Source organism: Magallana gigas, chromosome 8 (genome assembly GCF_963853765.1).
Source record: "Magallana gigas chromosome 8, xbMagGiga1.1, whole genome shotgun sequence".
Lineage (NCBI taxonomy): Eukaryota > Metazoa > Mollusca > Bivalvia > Ostreida > Ostreidae > Magallana > Magallana gigas.
The window spans coordinates 45,056,661-45,079,950 of NC_088860.1; the positions used below are offsets into that span (position 1 = coordinate 45,056,661).

At 33.3% G+C, this 23,290-nt stretch overlaps 1 protein-coding gene across 3 annotated transcripts in view; it reads right to left on the reverse strand.

Annotated features, from left to right (window-relative positions):
* Positions 1-23,290, reverse strand: part of LOC105324128 (uncharacterized) — a 31,254-nt gene continuing 7,964 nt past the window's right edge. For 2 of the 3 annotated variants that reach the window (XM_066068443.1, XM_066068444.1), the window contains exons 7-22: positions 23,063-23,201; positions 21,626-21,707; positions 20,108-20,302; positions 19,494-19,626; positions 18,826-18,942; positions 18,208-18,314; positions 8,334-8,455; positions 7,305-7,450; positions 6,251-6,502; positions 4,817-5,053; positions 4,379-4,501; positions 3,724-3,840; positions 3,283-3,399; positions 2,879-3,112; positions 288-532; positions 1-179 (exon numbers count right to left, since the gene is read on the reverse strand). In XM_066068443.1, coding sequence (XP_065924515.1) covers positions 162-179; positions 288-532; positions 2,879-3,112; positions 3,283-3,399; positions 3,724-3,840; positions 4,379-4,501; positions 4,817-5,053; positions 6,251-6,502; positions 7,305-7,450; positions 8,334-8,455; positions 18,208-18,314; positions 18,826-18,942; positions 19,494-19,626; positions 20,108-20,302; positions 21,626-21,707; positions 23,063-23,201 — 2,384 coding nt within the window. In that variant the 3' untranslated portion in view covers positions 1-161. The remainder of the gene's footprint in view (positions 180-287; positions 533-2,878; positions 3,113-3,282; positions 3,400-3,723; positions 3,841-4,378; positions 4,502-4,816; positions 5,054-6,250; positions 6,503-7,304; positions 7,451-8,333; positions 8,456-18,207; positions 18,315-18,825; positions 18,943-19,493; positions 19,627-20,107; positions 20,303-21,625; positions 21,708-23,062; positions 23,202-23,290) is intronic. The other variant, XM_034472498.2, reaches the window with a different exon arrangement.

A 23,290-nucleotide genomic window follows, 5' to 3' on the forward strand; every position in this document is an offset into this window, starting at 1 on the left:
CAAAAACACCACCTGCTAATATACGTACTTTATTCGAAGATTTACAATTTTTATCTCAACAGTTATATCAGACATTGTGGAATATGATCAACTTCCATCGTTCCTTCTGTCTGGGTCGTGGGTACATATGTTGTCGATAAAGGCTCAGATAATGATGCACTTTAATTCATACTGTACATCTAGAAAAAAATTTTTTTTGTAAATTTAAGGAAAGACTATGTTTTACATGTATTATCCAGATAAGGTTTACTTATGTTTTGAACGTCTTTATGCATTTGAACACTTACCAAACATGGAATATTACAATATTCCCATATCTTCTCGGGATCTGTGGTGTAACACCACGGCCCTTTAGCTGCTTTTCCATAGGGATTTCGGCAGTAGTTTTCTTGATCCTTTGCATACCCGTAGTCATGACTATGTGGAGATTGTGAGTCCCATCGCATACAGGTGCGACCACTGACGGTTGTGTTAACATGGCCAAAATAGTCTGCTCCTCCAGCGGTCGTTAAACATTCAATCGGTGGTGTTCCTTAATAATATAGAATAAAAACCAAACAATAATATTACTCATAAATGATATTGTAATATTCAGTGGTATATTCTCACTATATAGAGAGAATAATACATACCCGTTTCCATATCACAGCTTGTATCAGCCCGAGACTCCAATATCAGCCCGAGGGCCGAAGGCCCGAGGGATGATATTGGTCGAGGGCTGATACAAGCTGTGATATGGAAAAGGGTATATATTATTATATTTATTACATACTTAGTAATAAATTAAAAAAAACCCATCAATTTTTTTTTGAATTGATTATTCATATTATTTGAAAAAAGTCTGCACGTGTACATGTATTTAATAAAAATAAGAGTTCTTCTTGTTTTAACATGAAGCTACAGAACACAATTTCATCAGATTTTAAAAGTTGACGACTTTAAAACATTTGCTAGCATTTGAAGTTTTCAACTGCACTTAAAAATGTCGACTGTAACTGAAAATATTTTATTTTTCGTCTGTAAACATGCAAAAATGCCAAAGCGAAAAAAGCCAGAGGAGTTCCGAAAGGGATGTGATACGGATCCGTATCAGCCCTGGAGGGCTGATAACCTATATCAGCCCCGGAGGCCGATACGGATTTTGTGATGTCATCTGTATCACATATGCCAAAAACCTGTATTTATTACTAAGTACATGTATGTAATAAAACTCTACATAGACAAATAGTCAATAACTGTAATATTAGCTCGTCCGAAAAATATTGACCGGTGTATATTTTTTTTGATATTGACCGGCTAGGAATAATATCTAGAGAACATTCCCTGTATTTCAAATAATCGCCTCTGATTTGTTGATTCGTAAACGATGACGTAAATAACTCTTCGCGACTCCAAAACAAGGTGACGTCATAATAGACAGTCAGTCAAGGCAATTAAACAACGACAGTGCAATGCGACGGTTTGCTATCATAACGGATATAAGGATTTGCGAATTACTGTGAATTAAATCAGGTAGAACATCTGTATTTTAATTCTTACGGTCGGCGGAATATCACCAGTGACCCTTTTGATGCTGAGGATATTTGGAAATGAACTTAATTTGCACAAAATTGAATTAGTGAATTCTTTGTTCAGCTGAGAAAATTACGGCGATCTGTTTTCAATTACTTTCTTTAATTTTGGTTTGTTTTTTCATATAACAAAACAAATTTTGACTGTGTTTTCGGGCAACATTGATTATATTAGCCCCCTTGGGACGAAAATATTGCCCTCCGCTTCGCGTCGGGCAATATTTTGTCCCTCGGGGGCTAATATAATCAATGTTGCCCTCAACCCCAGTCAATATTTGTATACTATCATTTTAGAAAACTTTAATGCTCTATTCCATGATATTCATATGAGATTCTTTTTACAATGATACCTTTTTCCTTTTTGTTTTGGATCAGTCACAATAGGTTTCAGTCAAACACATATTAACTAATTCGTTCCACATTTACAAGTCATTATACTTTCATGTTAAATATTGAAATCTGATTGTGTTAGACGCAGTTTATAATCCGTTCTACTGCCCTCAGCGTTACCAACACACTTAGCAACAGGTATCACAACGAATTGTTAAATGCACGTGCGGTTCGCCGTAGAATTTAAGCCATTCATAAAGAAGTCAGATATGCATTCTTTGACATTAAGCCATCCAGTATAATAAAATAAATAGTGCCTGTTTGGGAGGATTATAGTTGAAATTGACACCCTCCAAAACATTGTCAAACTTCGCTTCGCGTCGGTGGACAATGGTTTTCTCAGAGGTGTCAATTTCATATGTTACCCTCCTGAAGTAACTTTTAATCAAAGCATCAATAGCATATAGTTGTAATACATACACCAAATGAACGTGCTTCAGTAATAGTATATTAATATATAGAATTGTATTTTCTTATATATCAGCTGAATGTTCTTGGTCAAAATATATTTAAAGTAAGTTAAATTTTTCGTTTGAACGATGAAACATTGTCAACTTTCGTGTAGGCAATTGACTAATCTACCCTTTGCATAAGTTATGTCCCTTAGTTGCCATCTTTGGAGGGAAAACTTCAGTTCTTACATTGGTTTTGTAGTTTTGAGTTTGGAAACTTTGTCATTTGATAAAAAATAATCCGTCCCCGTGGTGTATTTTAAGTACTTATAAAATGAAGAAAAAACTTAAAATTGCAAAACATATTGGTAGCACCGAGATAATGTCTGTAAGTTTGTTCTTCCGTTTGACTGTTGGGTTGATCCCACAGAAAAAAAATGCAAATAATGAATTTGTCTATTCAAACAGTAACCCACAACTAGTTTAATTCAATAAAAAAAAATGTTTTGCATCTTTCTATCTTACCACACTTTGGAATATCACAGTATTCCCATCTCTGTTTCGGATCTGTGGTGTAGCACCATGGACCGTTTGGTTCCCGGTCCGGGTTCCTGCAATAGTTTTCCTGGTCACCCAATAAAGCGGTATAACTATGACCGTGAGGACTGGATTCGTTCCAGCGCTGACAGGTTCGATGGCTGACAGTTACAGCAGTAGTGGACGCGTACTCCCAACCAACAGTGGACCGCTTACAGTTCACTGTATTTACATTGTTATATAAATAAGGTAATTATTGAAAAAATGAAATATCGATATTTGAAAGGACATTTATTATATTAATTTGGCCAAACTTCAATTATATAGACAACATATAAGACATAACTTAGTTAATTGATCATGTGTACAGTGCACATGGAAGTATAGTTTACCTTCCTTTTCACACCTGTCACCAGTGAAAGCCGATGGACAGGTACAGGTAAATGACTTTTCAGTGTTCTTGCAAGTTCCCCCATTTAAACAGGGATTTGAATAACAAGGTATTGAATCTACAAATTTAACCAAATATATTCAATAGTTCAAAAAGTTGTGAATAAAGAAACAACTCTGTATTTGATAATTACAAATAGCTGATTTATTCTATGTTTTCCTGGGGTTTTTTTTTGTTATTTTAACGTGAAACATAGTAATGCAGTTCGTATGTACTAGTTTCCTTTCAACAAATACGTGTTCATTATTGACATACTAAGAGGGATTACAAATGAGTCTCAGCACCTGGAGGTAGGATGGTGCATAGTTATAGTTCGGCAACGGTTGTAATTATCGATTAACCCGTTTTAATAATTTGTCTAATGATTAACAATTAATGTTACCACAACTTGGCACATGACAGTAGTCCATGCGATAGTTGGGGTCAGTTGTAAGGCACCATGGACGATCATCACCATTTATATTCCTACAGAAGTTCTCCTGTGCTGAAGAAAGTTCTTCTGTGAAAAGAAAAACGAAAAAAAAATTATTATCATTACTGTGGAATCATTAGAATTCGTGGTGGCTCAATTTTCGTGTTATTCGTGGTTAGCCCTCGCACACGAATTTACATCCTCAACGAAAACTAATTATAAAAGGTTTGGTTTACCTTATGAAACTGAAATCTGACTCATCCACGAAATTAAATCCCCACGAACAAGCAAAAAACCAACAATCCACGAAAATTGGCCCCCACGAAATTAAATGATTCCACAGTATATAAACATGAACACCAATTGAATGAACAAAAGTACTCATGTCCATTGTTTTTAATACTTTAAAAGGTTTCGGTTCATTTTTTTTTTAACCTTTTACATCCTTTCTTTTAGAACCAGGACTTATCGCTATTAACACGATTTTTAAATTTATGAAGATTATAAATGAATCTGTAATCATTTGCATTATTTCGTTTATATGTATGTTTCCTAAAGACTAATGTCGGGAATAAATATACAAGACATGTAATATGTAAACTTTTAATCATATGTATGAACTTACCGTTGTGAGAGTGCGGAGATTTCGTGTCCCACCTCTGACAGGTTCTACCGGAAGCAGTTTTATTGAGGGTTCCAAAGTAATCAAAACCTTGAGATAATAGTGCACATTCCCGAGCTTTTGAATCTGATTTTAATGGAAAGTGGTATTTTAACCCTTTTACTTTCAAAGATAACCAACAACTGATTTTGATTTTATTTTCACGAAATTAAATCTTTAAAAGAATTCGATTTCTTTTCATTTTAAGTATGTCCAAAAAGTATACCATAACGTGTTCACAAGTGCTAATAATATAAACGCTTTTCTTTCGGGAAATACATTACGGAAACTATGTCTTCTTTTTACTAATAAAATATATTAATTTTTTTATTGGAACAGATTGTCTATTTTTCATTTGGCTGTAAAAGTGTAAGTGGAGTTGCGCGGAGTCAATAAACCTACTGCACGCAGGTATGCTACAGTATTCCCATGGCGTTGATTTATCGGTGGTAAAGCAAAATGGTCTCTGTTTTAGTCCCAGTGGGTTCCGGCAGTAGTTTTCGTGGGCCGCCATACGTCCATATATGTGTTTGTGTGGGGTCTGGGTATCCCATCTCTGACAGGTTTTTCCGGATGACGTCTTGTTAACTCGGCCGTTATACTCGTATCCCAGTTTAGATCTTGTGCATTCCTCATATTCTGTTACGAAGAAAAATATATACCCTCAGCGTAATCACGTGATAAGCGCAGTACTAGTTATCATTCAAAAAGAGGGGCGAATGCAAGCAGACATGTATACAGACAAGGAAGGTAAATAAATTGTTTACTCATATTTTAGAACCAAGGTGGTTCTGGTCGTGATGGCCTTTTAATTACAGCCGTGGTGGCTAATGGTATAATTTAAAATCGGCCGTGGTGGCGAAAAAATATATATATTTAGAAAGAAATCCAAGGTGGTTTTGCCTGGGTGGCCTTGTCGACTTGGCAATTAATTTAGATATCGTGCATTCCTCAAACTCTGGTAATAACATGAAACATTTTTTTATGGTACATATTTAAATCTGGTTGTAAAATGCTTTCTGATTGGCTGATTTTTTTTTATATCTTATAAAGAATGTTGCCTACGACAGAAAAAGCAATCGTATTAATTCGCCTGACTTAACGTTTGATTTTTTTTTTTACAATTTGTAGTCATTTTATTTGTACAAATAATAGTAAAATAATAAATTATAAACAATGAATTTAATATTCACGTTTGTAAAGAGTAAACTGTCCAAAACCAATGTATATTGTTTGAAACTAATTAATTTGGAATTAATTCCATGAAAAATTACTAATTTTTATAAATACCGTTTTCTTTTGAAATTCGAAATATGAAGGTTATATATAAATATTTAAAGGGCCAATTTTAACTGTGACAAATATGTTTAAACCTTAATAAATTTTCATAATTATGATCAATTTTTTATCATTTAAAATCCATTAAATAAATAAGCTTTTGGCAACAATGTTCTTACAATTTATTTGAATTGTTAATGTTTATGTTTGTCTTACAAGTTAATCAACAAACACTATTTCTACGCTGTGTTACAACAATTTATAATCAGTTAACCGATAGAACATTGTATATAAAAAGGTCTCTTTTATAAATTGCAGCGTTAGTTATATCAGAAGAAGTTATTTTTGGAATCGCAAATTGGCTGTTTCATTTTACACGACGCTAAATGAATATTGTACTTGTAGGTTTGGGGCGAAATGAACACAATCTGTTAGGTCGGGTTTCTTTCATTAAAATGATGATTTTTTCCACCTCAAAGAAGAAAATATGAACAAATTAAAATAAAATAGTGTTGGATACACTGTTGTGTACTAACCCAAATGGTATGAGCAAATTACCACAAGAAGGAATATCACAGAAGTCCCATTGCTTCTTTGGGTCCATTGTGAAGCACCAGGGGTGGTAGTACTTGCTGTCTGGATTAGGATTTCTGCAGTAGTTGGAGTCGTTGACCAGGGCCTTGTATCCGGTGTGGGAGTGAGGCGACTGATCGGCCCACGGCTGACATGCTATTCCCCCACGTGTCACGTTGGCTGTTCCTTTATACTCCCCACCGCGACTAGACGTCAGACATTCCTTGAATTTTGTTGCTTTGCATTGGGAAAATTAATTTCAAAGGTCAGTCATTTTAAGATATTAAGTATTCATCAATAAAACTCCTGACGATAATTTACTGAGAAACAACAATATGCAAAGGTATGACAAGTTCCGTTAGTTTTTTTTTTTTTTTTTGTTTTTTTTTTATATATTTCATTATGTCGCAAATTTTATTTTAAATACGCTAACCGACCTTGGAAAACGAAGAATGATTAATTCATGGTGAAATCGAGAACCGCCATGTTTACATGTAAAAACATTGCATCTCTTCACTTCACGGACTAATGATAGTGTTAAAGAGAACTTTTAAGGCATGGATAGTGAGGAGATCAGTAGTAAATTTCATAAAAAGTTTAATGGGTTTTTCTCCCACAGAATATGTGTGGAAATAAGTCTAGAGCAATTTTGTGTGCGCCGTAGATTGCAACTTTTTAACACGTAAGAAACTGTAGTTCCCAGGTCGTCCATTCGATTTTTCTTTCAAACCTCGAGCTACAGAGCTGCAGCTATCATTTTGTTAAATCGTCATACTTTTAATCATTTTATACACCCATTTTAACTATTAATTTTATGAATTAAACCTAATATAAAACATAATAGAATACAGAGCGGTTAGCAACATATTTGCAAAGAAGAAACAATCATAAAAAAGAGAGAAGGGGGGGGGGGGGGTCGTCATCACCATGCAGGGGATAATTAAGAAAATGCTAAAAGAGCTGATACAATATGACAAAATGTATATTAAGATAACTTATCAGAAAAATTCTTCTTAAAGAAACACAAGCAGTGGATAACCATTACGTTCAATTGCGTTGAACCTCAGTCGGAAACCTTTCCTCGCGGGCCTGTTCTGAACGAATTTGCTGTCAAACGTGAGGGTCATGAAGTTTGGACTGTCCTTGGAGCCAGTCCACTGGTCACCGTTGATGTCCCCACACCGTCTGAATTAATAAGAAAAAGATTTTTCCGGCGTATTTGTTTTCACAAGTCTCCCCCCCCCCCAAAAAAAAAATGTACGAACACAAGATAAACATGTATTAATAAATACAGATCCAGGCACGTAGCATTAGGGGCTCCCCCCCCCCCCACTCTTTCTTGTAACAACTAATTTTTAAAAATTTACATCTAAAAAATTGAATGAACATGGAGTTGGCCCCCTCTTTCCGGGAGTATGTAAAATATTGGTATGAGAAAACGAAAGTTAGGAGTGAAATTGAAGTTACAGGTTACAGATATACTACGCCCCCCCCCCCCCCCTCCGCCTCACACGGATTAGGATTTTGAAGATTTTGGAGAAGTCAAAATTCCCTTTTTTTGGCATGTCAAGATTTTCTGGATGAGTCTGGCTCCCCACTTTCAAGAACCATGCTACGTGCCTGAGATCTAACACAAAATTACATGCATCAGAAAAGTATGTTTATAACAAAATAATTTAATGCTCAAACATGTTATCATACATAAGAAATAAAAAAAATAAGAAAATGTCATTACATGTATCTGCCCCCTCGTTTATCGAACATTTTAATATAAAGAGAGTAAACAATGATAACATTAACATTATGTTCCGGTAAAAAGTTTTTTTTTTTTTGGTTTGAATAAGTTTCTTTATATTTTTTTTTTCATAAAAATTCTTTATAGATTATATATTATGTATCTTCTGTATATGAATATTTTGTTGCTAATAATTACGCGTCTAACGAAACGCCTAAAAGGTATATTTCACCATTCTATAAACGAACAGATATCGTTTAAAAATTAACACAATTTATCTGCATTTAAAATAGATCTTCCAAAAGATATGGAAACAATCTGAATATTCCTTACTTAATCCCTGATTGCCCAGGAAGATTGTATTGTATCTCCAACCAATGATAACATCTGTTCCAACCGTTGACAGGGAGACGAAGCTCTTCAACCGTCATACGTATAAACATTCCTTCGGGAGCCTGTATATTTAAGATTATACCGCTTACTCTACATTAGTTTTGTAAAGAACGAATTGCAGAAACACCAAAATGTCCTAAAATGTATGTAGTAAAAAGGATTTTCAATTCATTGTTTTTGGGAGTTGATTTTAATCAACTCTCCTATGCAGTTACTCAGACAAACCAAAAGTGAAACAGTGTTTGGACCTCATCACAAATCGTTGTTGCTGACAAGACGTAGTTCTTGAAAATAATTGATAAATTCGATGTAATGTATGCTAAAGCATTGTTTTTCAAGGAAACTTTATTTACAAATACCTTGAAAATAGTCAGATTTTAAATGATACGAACAATTTAAATATTTTTTGTAGTCGTATGTATTCCTACGCCAGAGATCAACTCGACGCTCGGCTATCTCCGTAAATCCTTGTCGGAGATTTACGGTGTCAGCCGAGCGTGTGGTTGAACGAGACTAGAATTCAATATTGCTTGGATCCGTGCAATTTTCGAGAAATATTTCTATTACTGATACATAGTTTGATTGAATTAATTCTATCTTTAAATATTATTTAACATGATTCATATGGAGTATTAAAAATTCATTTATAAAAATGTGTGTAATTCAAATCAAATTAGAAACTACATGTACTTGTCATGCAAAATAACATATCATTGATTTTAAAATAAATAAACATCGACAAAATCAACTCCCACCAGTTCTTCAGTACTTTGATTTAATCCCTGTCTTCAGCATCATTTATATTAATAGTTAGATAAATAATATTTAGCTCAACTTAATGAACAAACAGTGTAGGGAAATTATCAAATACTTTAAATTCATGGAGAAAGTTAAAGTTAAGGAATTTTGCGATGCCAAAACCTGGCTTTTAAGTAAGAGGTACTGCTTTAAGCGTGTCCCCAAGGTATGTAAGTCTCTTCCAAATAATGTATCTATATCTGGTCTACCAATTGCCTTTTTTTAATAAAGGGAACGAAAACAAATTACTTTGCACAAAGCTGACATACGATATATTAACCAAAATAGACCAAATGTATGTATATCTTTGAACAGTAGACCTATTGATATTTTACTCATTTTTTTCCTTTTGCATAGATTATTCTTATATATATATATATATATATATATATATATATATATATATATATATATATATATATATATATATATATATATATATATATATATAACTGTCTGTAAGGCAAAGATTGACTAAATCTTTCTAGTGAATTGGATCTAAATATACAAAGTTCTCATTGGGGAAACTCTACACAAGATTCGCATCAAAATCTATGGAATTCTTTTCGGGACAACGCTGATCACACACTTAGCGGGAAAAAACAATAAGCTGTACGGATCATATCGTTTGCATGGTTTAAAATGTACATCAACATCAAAGTCTGATAAGGTTGATGTTGTTACGGACACGAAATGATTCTGCCGAAAATACGTTTCAAAGGTATTTTTCAAATGTAAAAAAAATGACAAATCTCTGGTTAAAAACACACAGGGATTCAAACCACCGTTGAATAGAAATAAATGATTAAAGGATTATATATCATGTCTTCACAATTTAGCAAACTCCAACGGGACAGATGTCAAATATTTCACACAACCAATACATGTATGAAGCAAAGCAACACTTAAAAATGTTAAATCAATTATGATTAAAAACTGCCGATTAAGGAGAGGCTATAGCTTAAATGATCAGATACCACTACAGATAAATGTCACTATCTCAGGATAATCATTTCTAGAGAAAACTGGACCAGAATGAAGATCGGCAAACCATGCTTGAAATAAAAAAAATATCAGGAAGTACCAAGTCAATATTAATAACAGTTCATGAAGTCGAATATCGACCAAATATGAAGTTAAGTTGAGCAGCTTTTATGGTTTGCCTAAAATCTATAAATGTAAACACATTAAAAAAAAAGTCAACTAATGTGACTCTATATCTTCGAGACCAATTGATCTCAAATGTAGGCCTGCTATAGCGCGACCCGCATATACATTTGTTTTCCCTTGGACTGAAATGTCATACTTTCATTGGTTTAAGCATAGCACGTGAGTGCCTCATATATCTCTATATTTGTTCTTTGAAATAAACATGATTTGTCTGGCTTTTGAGCTAAGAGTACGACATCGGTGCATATTTCACTTGAAACCAGCGTCATTTACAACTTGTTTTGACGCAAGGAAAAGATAGTTACATCCTACCGAAAGTCCAAGGTCTTGTTAAAATAGCTCTAAAATTGAATAGCAAAAAAAAACATTGTAAGTAAACTTGGGTGAAGTAAAGATTTTTAAACAGTTTTTAAAAGGTGAGATTGAAAATTTTGAAGAGTTTAAATGGCTTAAATTGGACGAGATGTTAGACATCTTGCACGTGGCTTTGCGTAGATCATCGCTATTTGTGAATAAACATGTCGCTTGATAGTCCCCGGGAAAACAAAACGCTTCGCCTCGCTATCTATGAGATTGATCAACCCAATATATTTCCGTAGTGAGTCAGTAACTAACCGAATAAGTAATGGTAGGACACAACGGTTAAGCAATATGCTGGATATTATATTGAAACCTCTATGCACCAAAGTGATAAGTTACATTTTTGATGATATGGGCTTCATGAACTACATCCCATAATTATTACTAAAAGACACGATCATTGTTAATTTTATATGCCAATATTTCTCATAGATGCTATTTATGTTCATTAATAATTTTATGCACATTTCTTGTGTAGTTAAAGTGGGACAAGCGATATAACTCTAATATTTTTGTTGGTTCTTGTTTTTTGGAACAGTTTCAGTCTCATATTGGGTAGAATCAGTGTCAGCGCTCCATTGTTTGTGTAAGCTGCAAGTTATTTGCAAGCAGTTCTAAAAGCAACGCGGCTTACGACGTATCCAGTACTCAGTCGGCACACTCTCTACAGCTATAGGGGGTTTGTCGTGCAGGGATTATTGGATTTCAAAGGATTTAGAGCAGCCGTAAGTTGTTCAAAGAAGGGAATAAAAGTTTGGTTACGGTGCACGTGGTGCCAGTATCTTATCTCAGAACCTGTGATTATATAACGTTCAATGATTGCAATTGGTTTTGTGTTCTTCCCCCATCAAGATGTCTGTACTAATAGTTGTCGATTCGCACGTCCGACGATTATTCTATTTTGCGAGGATTCAAACACAACAACACCCAAATAATATATTTATTTTACAAAATATGGAGATATCGGTGCTTGGGATTAGTGGTGAGAGAATAGGCCGAAGTGGGGACATTAGAGTGGTAGAAGCTTAGATTCAAATGATGCGACCTCAAAAGCTTATCAATTATACATATTGCGGGAAATGATATAGACCACATGCAGATAAACGAAGCCTTGGTGAGGGAGGATGTGTCTAAAAAAATGGCGATATGCGACTTGTTTTTTAGCTGGTATCATTTAAACAATATAAATGCATATCAGCTGTTACCGATATTTTCCACTAGATATTGTCGAGGTTTTTTTATATAATAAATCAATAATCTTGGTAAATTAGCTGTTGAAACAAGAAGTGAAAAATAGACCGAACAGTGTGTACTGGAAGTTGAAAGGGTTGAAAAATTCAGAAGTGGATAACTTTCGTAATGGTGTACATATGAACACTATTGACAATGTAAAATATTCCAATGTTATTACAGTTTATCATCAAATGTTAACCAGTCAAGAACCTCAGGACATAATCAACAAACAGCGTATGAGGAGTTAAGGAGTTATCACCTAATGTGGAAGTTAAGAATCCCAGTATCAATAGGCCCTTAGGTCTTGCGTTGTGGTCTAAGATAAAAAAAACAACATCGGAGCAAATGCATTTGTAGATGTTAGCAGTTTGTTACATGTAGGGTTGAAAAAAAAGAATAACAGTTTTGAAATCACGGACAATTTAGGAGAATGTGAAATCAAACCTATAAAGCAAACTAATGAAATTAGCGCAATTACCCAATGTGTCCAGGGCTTCTTTGTCTTTGTTGGAATTTATACAGAAAAGTCCCAACAGAAAGACCCAGCTTTAAAAGAATATGGGGATATTGTACAAAAACTGAGGAGAGAGGTAGAGGACGCAGAAACATCTTATGATAAACACTTCAGGGAAAGGAGAGCGATTAACCCGGTGTCTTTCTCCTGGTATAAGTTAAAATCAGAAATCTATAGCAAAACTTTGGCTATTAGCTTTGGTTAATCCAAAGCAGGTCTAAGTTCTAGTTTTGTTCGGAAAAAAAGGTTTACTTCAACCTAACCTCAAGCATCCCAGTTCTTTCGAAGCTCCGCAACTCCAAAATACCCATGCTATAGTTTCAACAGTAGGGGTTCCTGTACTATGAAACGATGCCCTTACACACATGCATGCTAAAAGTGTGGATGAGCAGTCAACAAAAAGCAGTGTAACTCGTGGAAGTCGCAAACACTACCAAACTCAATTGACTCTTCACAAACTCGAAAGGCATGAGAAACTACAGGTACAGGTCGTACAAATCTGCTAATGAAGAAAAGTATTGTCATCTAAATTAAAGAGACAGACTAGACTATTGGTTGAAAGGTTATGATAGAAACAAGCGGAACCATTGATGGAAGGGTTTAAAGTTGGGTCTAGAATCGCTTTTGAAAGTCAAAGAAAGTTACGAGATAGTGATAATTTGAAATCAGCTAAGGAGAATTTAGACTTCTTGAAACAAAAGTTTCAGATTGACATCAACAACCATAGCGTATCAGGTCAATTTAGGGAAATTATATTTCAGAATTTTCAAAGTTCACCTCTAGGTCTAATTCCGAATAAGTCAGGAGAGACTATTGTTGATTATAATATAGTTATACATAATCTTTTTTACTCTGAGGATAGTTCGGTCAGTGATGGTATTCATGGTGAATTCAAATTGGTTCAATATCAGGAAATAGAAGATGCGGTAGTTTTAATGCGTAAATATGGGGAAAATTGTAGGCTGTTTAAAATAGACATTCCGAATGCATATAAATTAGTTCCATTACATTAATATTGTTCAGATCGGGAATTGTTAAAATGCTCCTGACACCATTGTCATTACTTCAACCTCACCTCCCTAGCAGCTAAGTTTTACAACCGGGAATCTAATTTACTTTTTAAGGGCATCGGATGACCAGCGTCCCGTTTCTTTAATATTTTGCTCTGAAATTCATTTTAAAAAAGCCGTTATGGCTGCCCCAGTTCTAAAGCTGTGACCTTTATATCGGTTACAGTCTAAACTACAAAGGTTCAATGACAGACATAACTGGTCTGTGAAATATTAATTTCCGTGACACTCGTGACCCATTCATGACAGTAAAAAGAGGACCGGGAGTTGGTTGGAGTTGGCTTAAACATATCTCCACATGGCCGAACAGGACATATTGTGTTTTCTTTGGCGTAACTTTCCACGTACAAGTATTAGATTTTCCTTTACTTTGTTCGAAAGTTTTCATAGTCAATTGAAACCCTATTGGACAGTCTGATATATTGTTTGAACATTGCACAGATTGTACTGTAAGTATATGACCATTTTTTGTCTTTTGAAGCTGTACATTTTCCAATCCTTAAAAACCAATGAAAAGCCAATATAAACATACTTTTCATAAACACAGGTACACTATGTGAACTTACTGTATGTGGTAAAGAAGCTATCAGCTTTTTTTAGAATGCATGGTGTTATAGGTAACCTAGGGTCTGCTAAGCTTGTTTTATCTTTACAACCTTAAAGGTTTTTTTTTTTTTTTACTAAAAAATGAGTTTGGCCCTCCATATTCCTTATCTTATGCTGAGAACTTAATGCTAAGACATAAGTTGCTACAGTAGTGCAAGCCAATCAGTGGGAGTAACAAAAAGCTATAAACAGGATGCTATATTCTGCTTCAGCTGGGATACCTTTTCTTGGAAAAGCAACTGATGACATGTTGCTAATGACTGATGTATTAAATCCGTATCTATTAATTCTTAATCTTGAAATTGCCCTCTCTGTAATGGCATGCCTAAGGGTTGTTGTGGGTAAACTATTGTAGTAACTGTAAAATCTGCTGCCTAGAGAGATGATTAGCTAAAACATTATCTAAGCCAGGTACATTTCTTGCTTGAAATAAAACATTGTGTTTTAAACATTGCGCTACTAAATGACCAACAAGGACCATAATTGTTTTCTCTTTAGAGGTTTATTTGTTGATAATGTGCATTATCTGTAAAAAAGAATAATCGATTTGCTAACTGATCTGCCAAAAGCTGAACTACAAGTAGTTAAGTAGACAAGTAGTGAACTGAAGTACAATAGGAAATAACTCCGTTATTGTAATATGGTAGGATTTCCAGGTTATATGTCATATACTACTAAAGTACTGGTTTCCTAAATAACCACGAAGACCAATGTTACTTGCATCCGTGTACAACGGTAATGAGTGAGAATTTCTGATAAAAACAAAGACCTACAATTGAAATGTTTAAAAAAAAATAAACTCTAAAAAATTAGGTCTGCGAGCTTCCTTATTCAACCTTTTATGATTATAAGATTGAGTTAACCCAAATTGGAGATCAATTAGCCGCCTCAAAAATGGGCGTTTTGAAATGACCACTGAACAAGCGAAATTTAACATACCTATGATAGATTGTAACTCTTGTAATGTTATTGATTAATTGAACCTATGAATTTGTATTACGTGTCTAGCTTTAGCTAACTTTTCTGGTGGTAAAGGTTTTACCATCAAAACAGAATCTAACTCAATGCCCCCAAACATTAGCAAATTGCAGGTAAAGTCGGTTGTTGTCTCCTTGATCGGAATAGCGATATCATTGAACATAAACATTATTTTGTTGAGGTCTCTAATACAAATTCTTCTGGGTAAGCACCAAAAAATCATGTAGTTGATAAACTAGTCTCCCACATAATCCTGACTTGTTTTCGCATACCCAGTGCACTACTGTACTTAATTCTTCAAATAACTGACAAGTAAAACTAAGTCCCATTGGGAGATTTTTGCCAAAATAGTATCCATTATCTATGGTAAAATGTAGGTCATTGTCAAGATAGCTAGGTTGAGTTACTATAGAATAGCAAGTATTTCCTTTAGATACCCCAGATCATACAGTTAATTTCTGTTGACATGTTTTATGTATATTGGGAAAGAAGACATTGCCGTAAACAAAAATGTTCATCCATGGTGACGGGGACATATGCTTGTATCAACAAGTAGTTAAAGCTTAGATGTAACAATGCATCTAGCAAATAAGGTGTACATAATAATGTAGTCGTGTTGTACAGCGCTAAATAGTTTGGTTTTCATGTTGTAAAAAATCTTTTTTTTCATGATTAGTTTTTAGAAATGCTCATTGACTGTTATGGCTAGGAAGATTTAGACTCGCAATAAGGTTGAGTGGGGTTTACTGCAAACGACAGTCATTTCTGCCTATTGTGGGCAGTATGTGGTATTTTTACCTTACCCCACCTTTGATATCAGCATTTTATGCAGTGATGTTTGGATTTGAAGTTACAAGTGGTGATATGTTTATCATTGCTATGGAAAAGTAAAACTTTCAACTAAATTTGATGTTTTTATAAATTTAACAAAAAGTCATTTAAAAATAAATGACCTTTTTTTCAACCTGTAGCTGTGTTGTGTTGTTATTAAATATTTGTATTGTACCTCAAACGGAGCAACCGTTAGTGCGAGTCATGTCCGAAAGATGGGCATAATTTATCATTAGAAGCAATCGAATATAGGTTGGAGAATTATCTAGAACAAATTGATAGCAGATTTTTTAAGAAAAAAAACATCTTAAACGGACTAAAACTTTTAATACAAAATAACACTATAAAAATTATCTACAGATCAGAAGTACTGTCATGGGCACAGCATTTGCGCAAACATATGATTCACTTGTTATTTCCAACATAAAAACACTATAGTATATTGTTGTCGGATATATTTGATGCCAATTTTACGTAATACATTAGAAAACTGGAAAATATACTTCGTTAATAGTTTTATCTTTTGGACAACACCTGAAAGGATCTTTTAAAAGTCCACCGTATTCTAATGAACTACATGACTCAAGGAAATTCAATTTAGACGTCGATTGTGAAAAAAACCCATTCTTAGATGTTCTTATTTTCAACGACGGTGACAATATTATTACTGATTAATTTAGCAAACAGATTCCCATCAATATTTTGATTTTCATTCATGTCATCTGTCTCACACAAATCATTCCATGCAAACTGGCACGGCATGAACGTATTATTCTGACTCACCTTTTTCTTTATCTACAAAGAATGCAAGTGTTAAAACAACACCTTTAGACGACAAAATTCTCCGTGGACCTTATTGGCACCGGAATTAACCGGACAAAAGATATTCCTTGATAACAATTTAGAAAAACCGCCTTAAATAGGTGAAACAAGACGAGAAAACTCTGTTTGTTATTGCACATTATCCACGTAACCATGGTATTTTTAATTCAGCAAAACGGTTTTTACCATTACTAGAACAATCAAAAAACGCCATATCTAAGGAAAATTTTCTCCAAAGCAAAAGTCACATCCAGCAATTAAATTTCCATCAAAAATTGCAGCAACCCCGGATGTGGATCATGTGACGTTATACAGGATGGAAAAGAAAGAACATCAAGAGGACAATTTTTAAAACATAATGCTCCGATGAAGTACATTGAAATAAGTCTAATTTAATTCATTTTGCTTTTGTCCAATCAAAGGGAAAAATATATCGGCCAGACAAATCAGCTCAATGACCGAATAAGACTCCACACACAGCAGCTAAAGACAAAACAATGAGAATCACAAAACGTTGAAAACACTTCACAGTGTCCGGTATTAAATATTAACCTAAATAAACAAATATTAAAATGAATATAAAAAAATCAGCATTATTATAAAACGTCAGCTCTTTTAGTTCATTTCTTTTTCATTTCAGTCTGTAAATTATTGTCAATACAATTAAAAAAAAACCCTATTATTCAAAAGTTCATTTGATTGTTATTCCTAGACATCATTTAAGCAATCATTTACACCTGATGTAATGATAGCTATAGGTGTTATGTCACCTAAAACAACACAAACCAACACCAAGTCGAAGGTTCTAATTACCAACTAATTAGTCATTTGGGGATTAAATTACAATCATCAAATTTTCAAAAACCTTTAAATATCTGGTAGTTTTGAAGCTATATTACAAACTTGTAATGGGTGTTTTATAAAATAATGACATTTAAAATCAAAAGTTACTAATCAAAAGAAAGATCCATGATAAAAACATATTCTAGAAGCAATTATGGGGTCAAGCAAGAACACATTTTTTTTTAAATTCAGTTTTTATGATGAAATGTGGTTAATGAGAGTATATGTACATCAATTGTCCTAAAAAGGAAAGTCAACAGGAAACTCTTCAAATAAAGGTAAAAAAAGGTATCCGACTTATTGGCGAACAATACTTATAGGCGAGTATATACGATATCTCCCATATTTATCCATCTTCATTATTGTTACTCATAAGCATTTTCAATGACTTATTAATGATATGAAATGGCGATTTGTTTATTCTTTAAAGACATTTCCAAACTCATATACTTTTTTAAATGTAACTATATACATATCAATGTCCCTTTATTAGGATTTCTTTTCATACATAACCAATTTCAATATTTATCGGTGTAGAAGATAGCTGCACAAAAGAAAACCTTTAAATTAGTACATAGATCGTTCAAACCTTTACGCCCCAACGACAAATTTTCCCAAGTGGATAGGGAGCAGGATACCCCGGTGATACCACAAAGACATCTTTTCCAGGAGGGACGTCTAACATTCCTCCACAATCTGTTTAAGAAAAAGGAAAAGTACTTTAATTTCTATAAATAGTTGTGACATGATTTGAGCTATCAATCTGACATTAACAAATTACGATTTATACGGATTGAATGATATTTGAACGATGCACGTGGATTTATTTAGTTGCGGAGGAGAAAGTTCCTTTTTTATTTTCTTGTTACGACATTGTATCAATTACTAAGGGATGAATATTTTGTTTACATATATGCAAATGCGCCATAACAATTTATCGTAACAGTTGTAAAATAAATGCCCTGGCCCCGCCGTCACCAACTTTCCTCAAGTCAATACTCAGCCTCAAATCTGAGGTTTGACCTCAAATGTATGCACTTTTCTTTAAAGGATTTGAGTTGAGGAATGAGTTGAAGAATTTGAAAATGTTGGTGACGGTGGAGCCAGAATTGTAATCTAAATCAAATTATACCACAAAGTCACACTCTGTGGTTGTAGCTAAGAAAACAAAATGGTTAAGAAAAACAAAAATGTTATCTGGACATACCACCGTCACTGATCACAGTTTCGCATGTCTTTCCCTTGTATCCCCGGGGACAGTAACATTCACACTTATGGTTGACGAATCCCCCATTGGTACACTTGGGAGGGTCCTTACAGTCCGCTGTGGAAATTAATGTACATAATTCCTGTTTTCAGCAACCAGATCTTCAACAATTATATTTTAAAATCCTTACAATATTTAGAAGAAAAAAAACAACCATAAAATGCACTCATTGAGGGCTCTTCATAGTGTTTTGCTTCATGCTACTTACGTATTGCTGCGTCACATGAAATCTCTCTAGCGCGACAGTAAAAGTTTTATTAATATTTCATAAATTTATGTACTTGTCATTGGGGAAATATTTGGTAATAGAATTTAGATTTTAAAAATACTAGAAATGTTTTTGTTCTATAAAATGAAAAATTTGCTTATTTTTTTTAATTGATTTTGTATCAATACCAAAATAGCAGTTCCCTTAAAACGCCTTCTGCAGTAGTAGAAGTAAATTTTATACAGTCTCTTGAATTAAATCTAAAACACCGGAGTGATAATACGTGTGTGCGTTCATTTTTAATAGGAAAATACATATGAGCTACGTAGGTTTTTTTTTAACTAATTCGAAGATCTAAGACCAAATTTAGAGTTCTATATCTACGTAAACTGCAAACTACCTGCACATTGATAGTTTACTACAACATCCTTAACGTCATAGAAATCCATCCCCTGTGCGTCACCAGTGCCTGCCAAAAATTCGAGGTCCTTGTCCAGGAACTTTATTGTTTGCTTTCCGTTTGTAGAAAAGTACTGCACATAATAAAAAAAATAAACATATCGCAATGTTCTAGTATGTATATCAGGGAAATCATGATTGTACCGTTACCACAAACTATTAAGATGGTCCTTTATGTTTTGGCATAGTTTAGTTTGTTTTTTAGGTGTACCTACATCTACTTCCCTTTCACGTGCTGTCTTGTCCCAACTTTGAACACAATGATCAAATCCGATTTCAATAAAACTTGTTCTCTCATTTTTTTTTTTTTCATTTACAGAATTATTTAGTGCTTTTGACTTTAATACTACAAAATCTTTTTTTTTTTTTTACAAAAATGATTAAAAATTGATTCACATGCATTTCACACCAATAACAAAAGAGCAAGATGAACTGTTCATTTTCCTAAACTGTGTAAGGCAGGATAGCTTAACAATATACATCTGTTTTGGAGACTGTACGAACTGATTTCTTTCTAACACATACTTTTGAATATAAAAAAACAATATTTCTTACTTTCAAACCGTATTGCATGATGCTTTCATAGTCGTAAGGGTTTCGATCCAAGGTATCACCTTTGGCGAAGTTTGGATCATTTATCATGTATCCAAGGTTTTCTTTAATCAAACGTATATACTCGTCACGGTCCTTTCGACTATGCTCATGTCTAAAGCCCGCAGCATGTAGCATTTCGTGGACCGCTGTCCCAACCTACCAAAAACATTACTTAGATAAGTAAACAGCTGTGACATACAGTTTAAAGTTTAAATTAAGTCATATGGTTACGCAATCAATTCCTTTAGGTTCTAAACCCGATTACTTACGTATTAATATATTCATGAACATTTTTGATAGTGTTTATCTTATCTCATTCATGTAAATGAATTTAACTTTGAAAAATCAAATTACTAGGCATTTTGAACTTATCCATATCTTTTTTTTTACTGCAACAGAGAAGTAATGAGCTCATTGAGGTGACCTAGAGACCAATGTAACGTCAAAAACATTACCTTTAATCTTGTTAACTTCTACCAATAACAATATATTTTTTGCTATATGTATATATAGTTATTTTATTTTTAAAGGAAAAACTTTTTAATAACTTTTTATTTTTAACGCAACTTATTAAATGTTTTATTTTGTCATGTAGTTTAATTAGAGTATGGAATCTGTTTTGATATAAATGGTGATCGGTTTTGTAATAGTTTTTTTTATTGCGATCCGAACTTTTACATGTGCCAACATTTTGAATTTACACGGTGTAAATTTAATTTTGCGAGTTTGAATTGCTGAACATGTTATATTGTATTTAAAATAACTGATGATCCTCTAATGTTGATGATATCTTAAAAGTGTCTGGATAAAAAAAAACACAAAATGTAACTAAGTGGTTTTATAAGCTGTAAAACTTTATATCAAAAGTTAAAAATCCTATAGATTTGAATTGTGTTCAACATTTTTTTAAAATATAAAGCTAAGGGTGTTTTTTTTTTGGTGAAGACAAAACAAGTCTAGTTGACTTTATATTTCAAAACACCTGACTATGATAAAAAATGATACATACGTATATGATCAATTGTTTAGAAAGTTAATAATCCCAAATAGATTTGAAAATCTCTTCATTTAGATATTTATCTGTCATCAAACCATGTGTTACGTCTTCTGTTGGTCTGTCATTTTTGTCTTCAGTTTTCAATTTTTTAAATCAACATGACTGTATATCAACAAACATAACTCTCATAAATAATAAATGTAGTAATTTCTTAATTGTAAATGGAAATGTAAAATTACTTCTTGATGTTGTAAAAAAAAATCTAAAAAAAGCCAACAACAACAAAAAGTACTATTTGCAAGGATTTACCCCGCTTTTCATTCTTAACTCATTAACACATATGAAACTGCAATGAATACTCAGAGCAAAATATATAAACACGCGGAATTGAAAGGTCTTTAGTTTGAAGACCATTTTCAGTTACTTTTCAAATATGAAAGACGATAAACACAACAATAAAATACAATACATTGGTTACTTACATTCATGCAATACGGTTCATACATTCCAATTTCTTGAGGCCTATTACGATCTCGATAGTATCCAATATTCGAATAGCATCCACTGAAACAGAACACAATCAACAACAAATGGCAATACCAGTACGCAATGACATCAATCAAAAACACATGAACTTGGCATTTGTAGGATAAAAAATAAAGAAAATGGCTTGCCATTACTGTTAAAGGGGCATGGTCACGATATTGGTTAAAATTGGTTTTTCATTTTTTAATGTTTACAATGCTTAAGTAAGGTATTCCTAATAGTCATCCAAAAAATCAGCTTGAAAAAAAAAACATTCACAAGTATATTGAACCAAAATAAATAAAAAAAACAGTGCACTAGTCTTGTTTACATAGCAACGGATTGTGAGCTTTGTATCTTGCTTAGAAATCTTCGACTGACACTCAAATTTTGGTTTTCATTTGCGTGTCATGTAGATAGCAACAAGTCTCTGTCAACAGTATGTTTTTTAAAGATTTTATTATGATAAATTGTGTTGTTCCTTAAGGAAGTATTTTAGATCATCTTTTGTATTCAATATGTGTACATGATGTGGCTGCCAGTGTTGATGACTGTAAACTAATTTTGTATGCCAATGATAGTGCTATTTTTTTTACGCTCACAGAGATTTTGATATTATTGCACAAAACTGGGCAGTGTTCTTGAAAAAGTGTTCTTCATGATTTGCGGACATCAGATTGTCACTTCATTCTGGCAAGACGGAATCTATTTTATTTGGTCCACCAAGAAAACTTAAAAGTGTTACAGATTTAAAAAAATTATGTATGATGGTCATGTTATTAAAAGTTTTGACAGTTTCAAATACTTAAGAATCTGTATTGACTAGGGGAATGTAAATGTAGACTTATAAATATCTTTATGAAAAATTAAACAATTTCTATCCTTAAGTAGGTAATAATTATCATTCGTATGTCATGTAATCTATATAATAATAAATGAACACATTAAACTATTAAGTTGCATAGTGCTGAGATAATGTCTGCTTTTTTATCTGTTATATTTTATATGTGTAAATATTGCTTTCTGTGATATTATAAATATTAACTGAATAAAATGAAATGTAAATGAAATCTGAAATGCATTAACAAAGAATTGTAAACAATAAAAACAGAAAAATAAAATTTGATCAAAATTGTGACTATGCCATATTTATTTAAGTCTAATACAACAATCAAATAATTGAAAAACGTTTTAATCCGCATGATGCTACATCTGAATACTTTTGAAATCCATCCTAGTTATGTTAGAATATATGTAAATTTGTCATACGATAAAGGTCACCAACTAACTCCTAAGCATGCAAACGCCAATGCGTTGTCTCAACGTATTTGAATGTTCGTAACCATATCCGAAACAGCATGTCTTTACATTATATGAATATCTATGATACATACAAGCTATTTTTGAACTCCACATAATGGTTGTGTCCTACTTGCTTAGCAAGCTCCGGGGTGTGTGGCAGCCATTTTAAACAGGTGCGAGAGTTGAAGATGTTGACTGCTTTTTGGAGGATATAGTAACTCTGTTGTCGTACTGCAGATCAACCAAATAAAAAAAACCACACACATTTCAGCAAAGAAAGTACTATGTGACTCGTAATAAATTTGAGAACAATTGTCAAT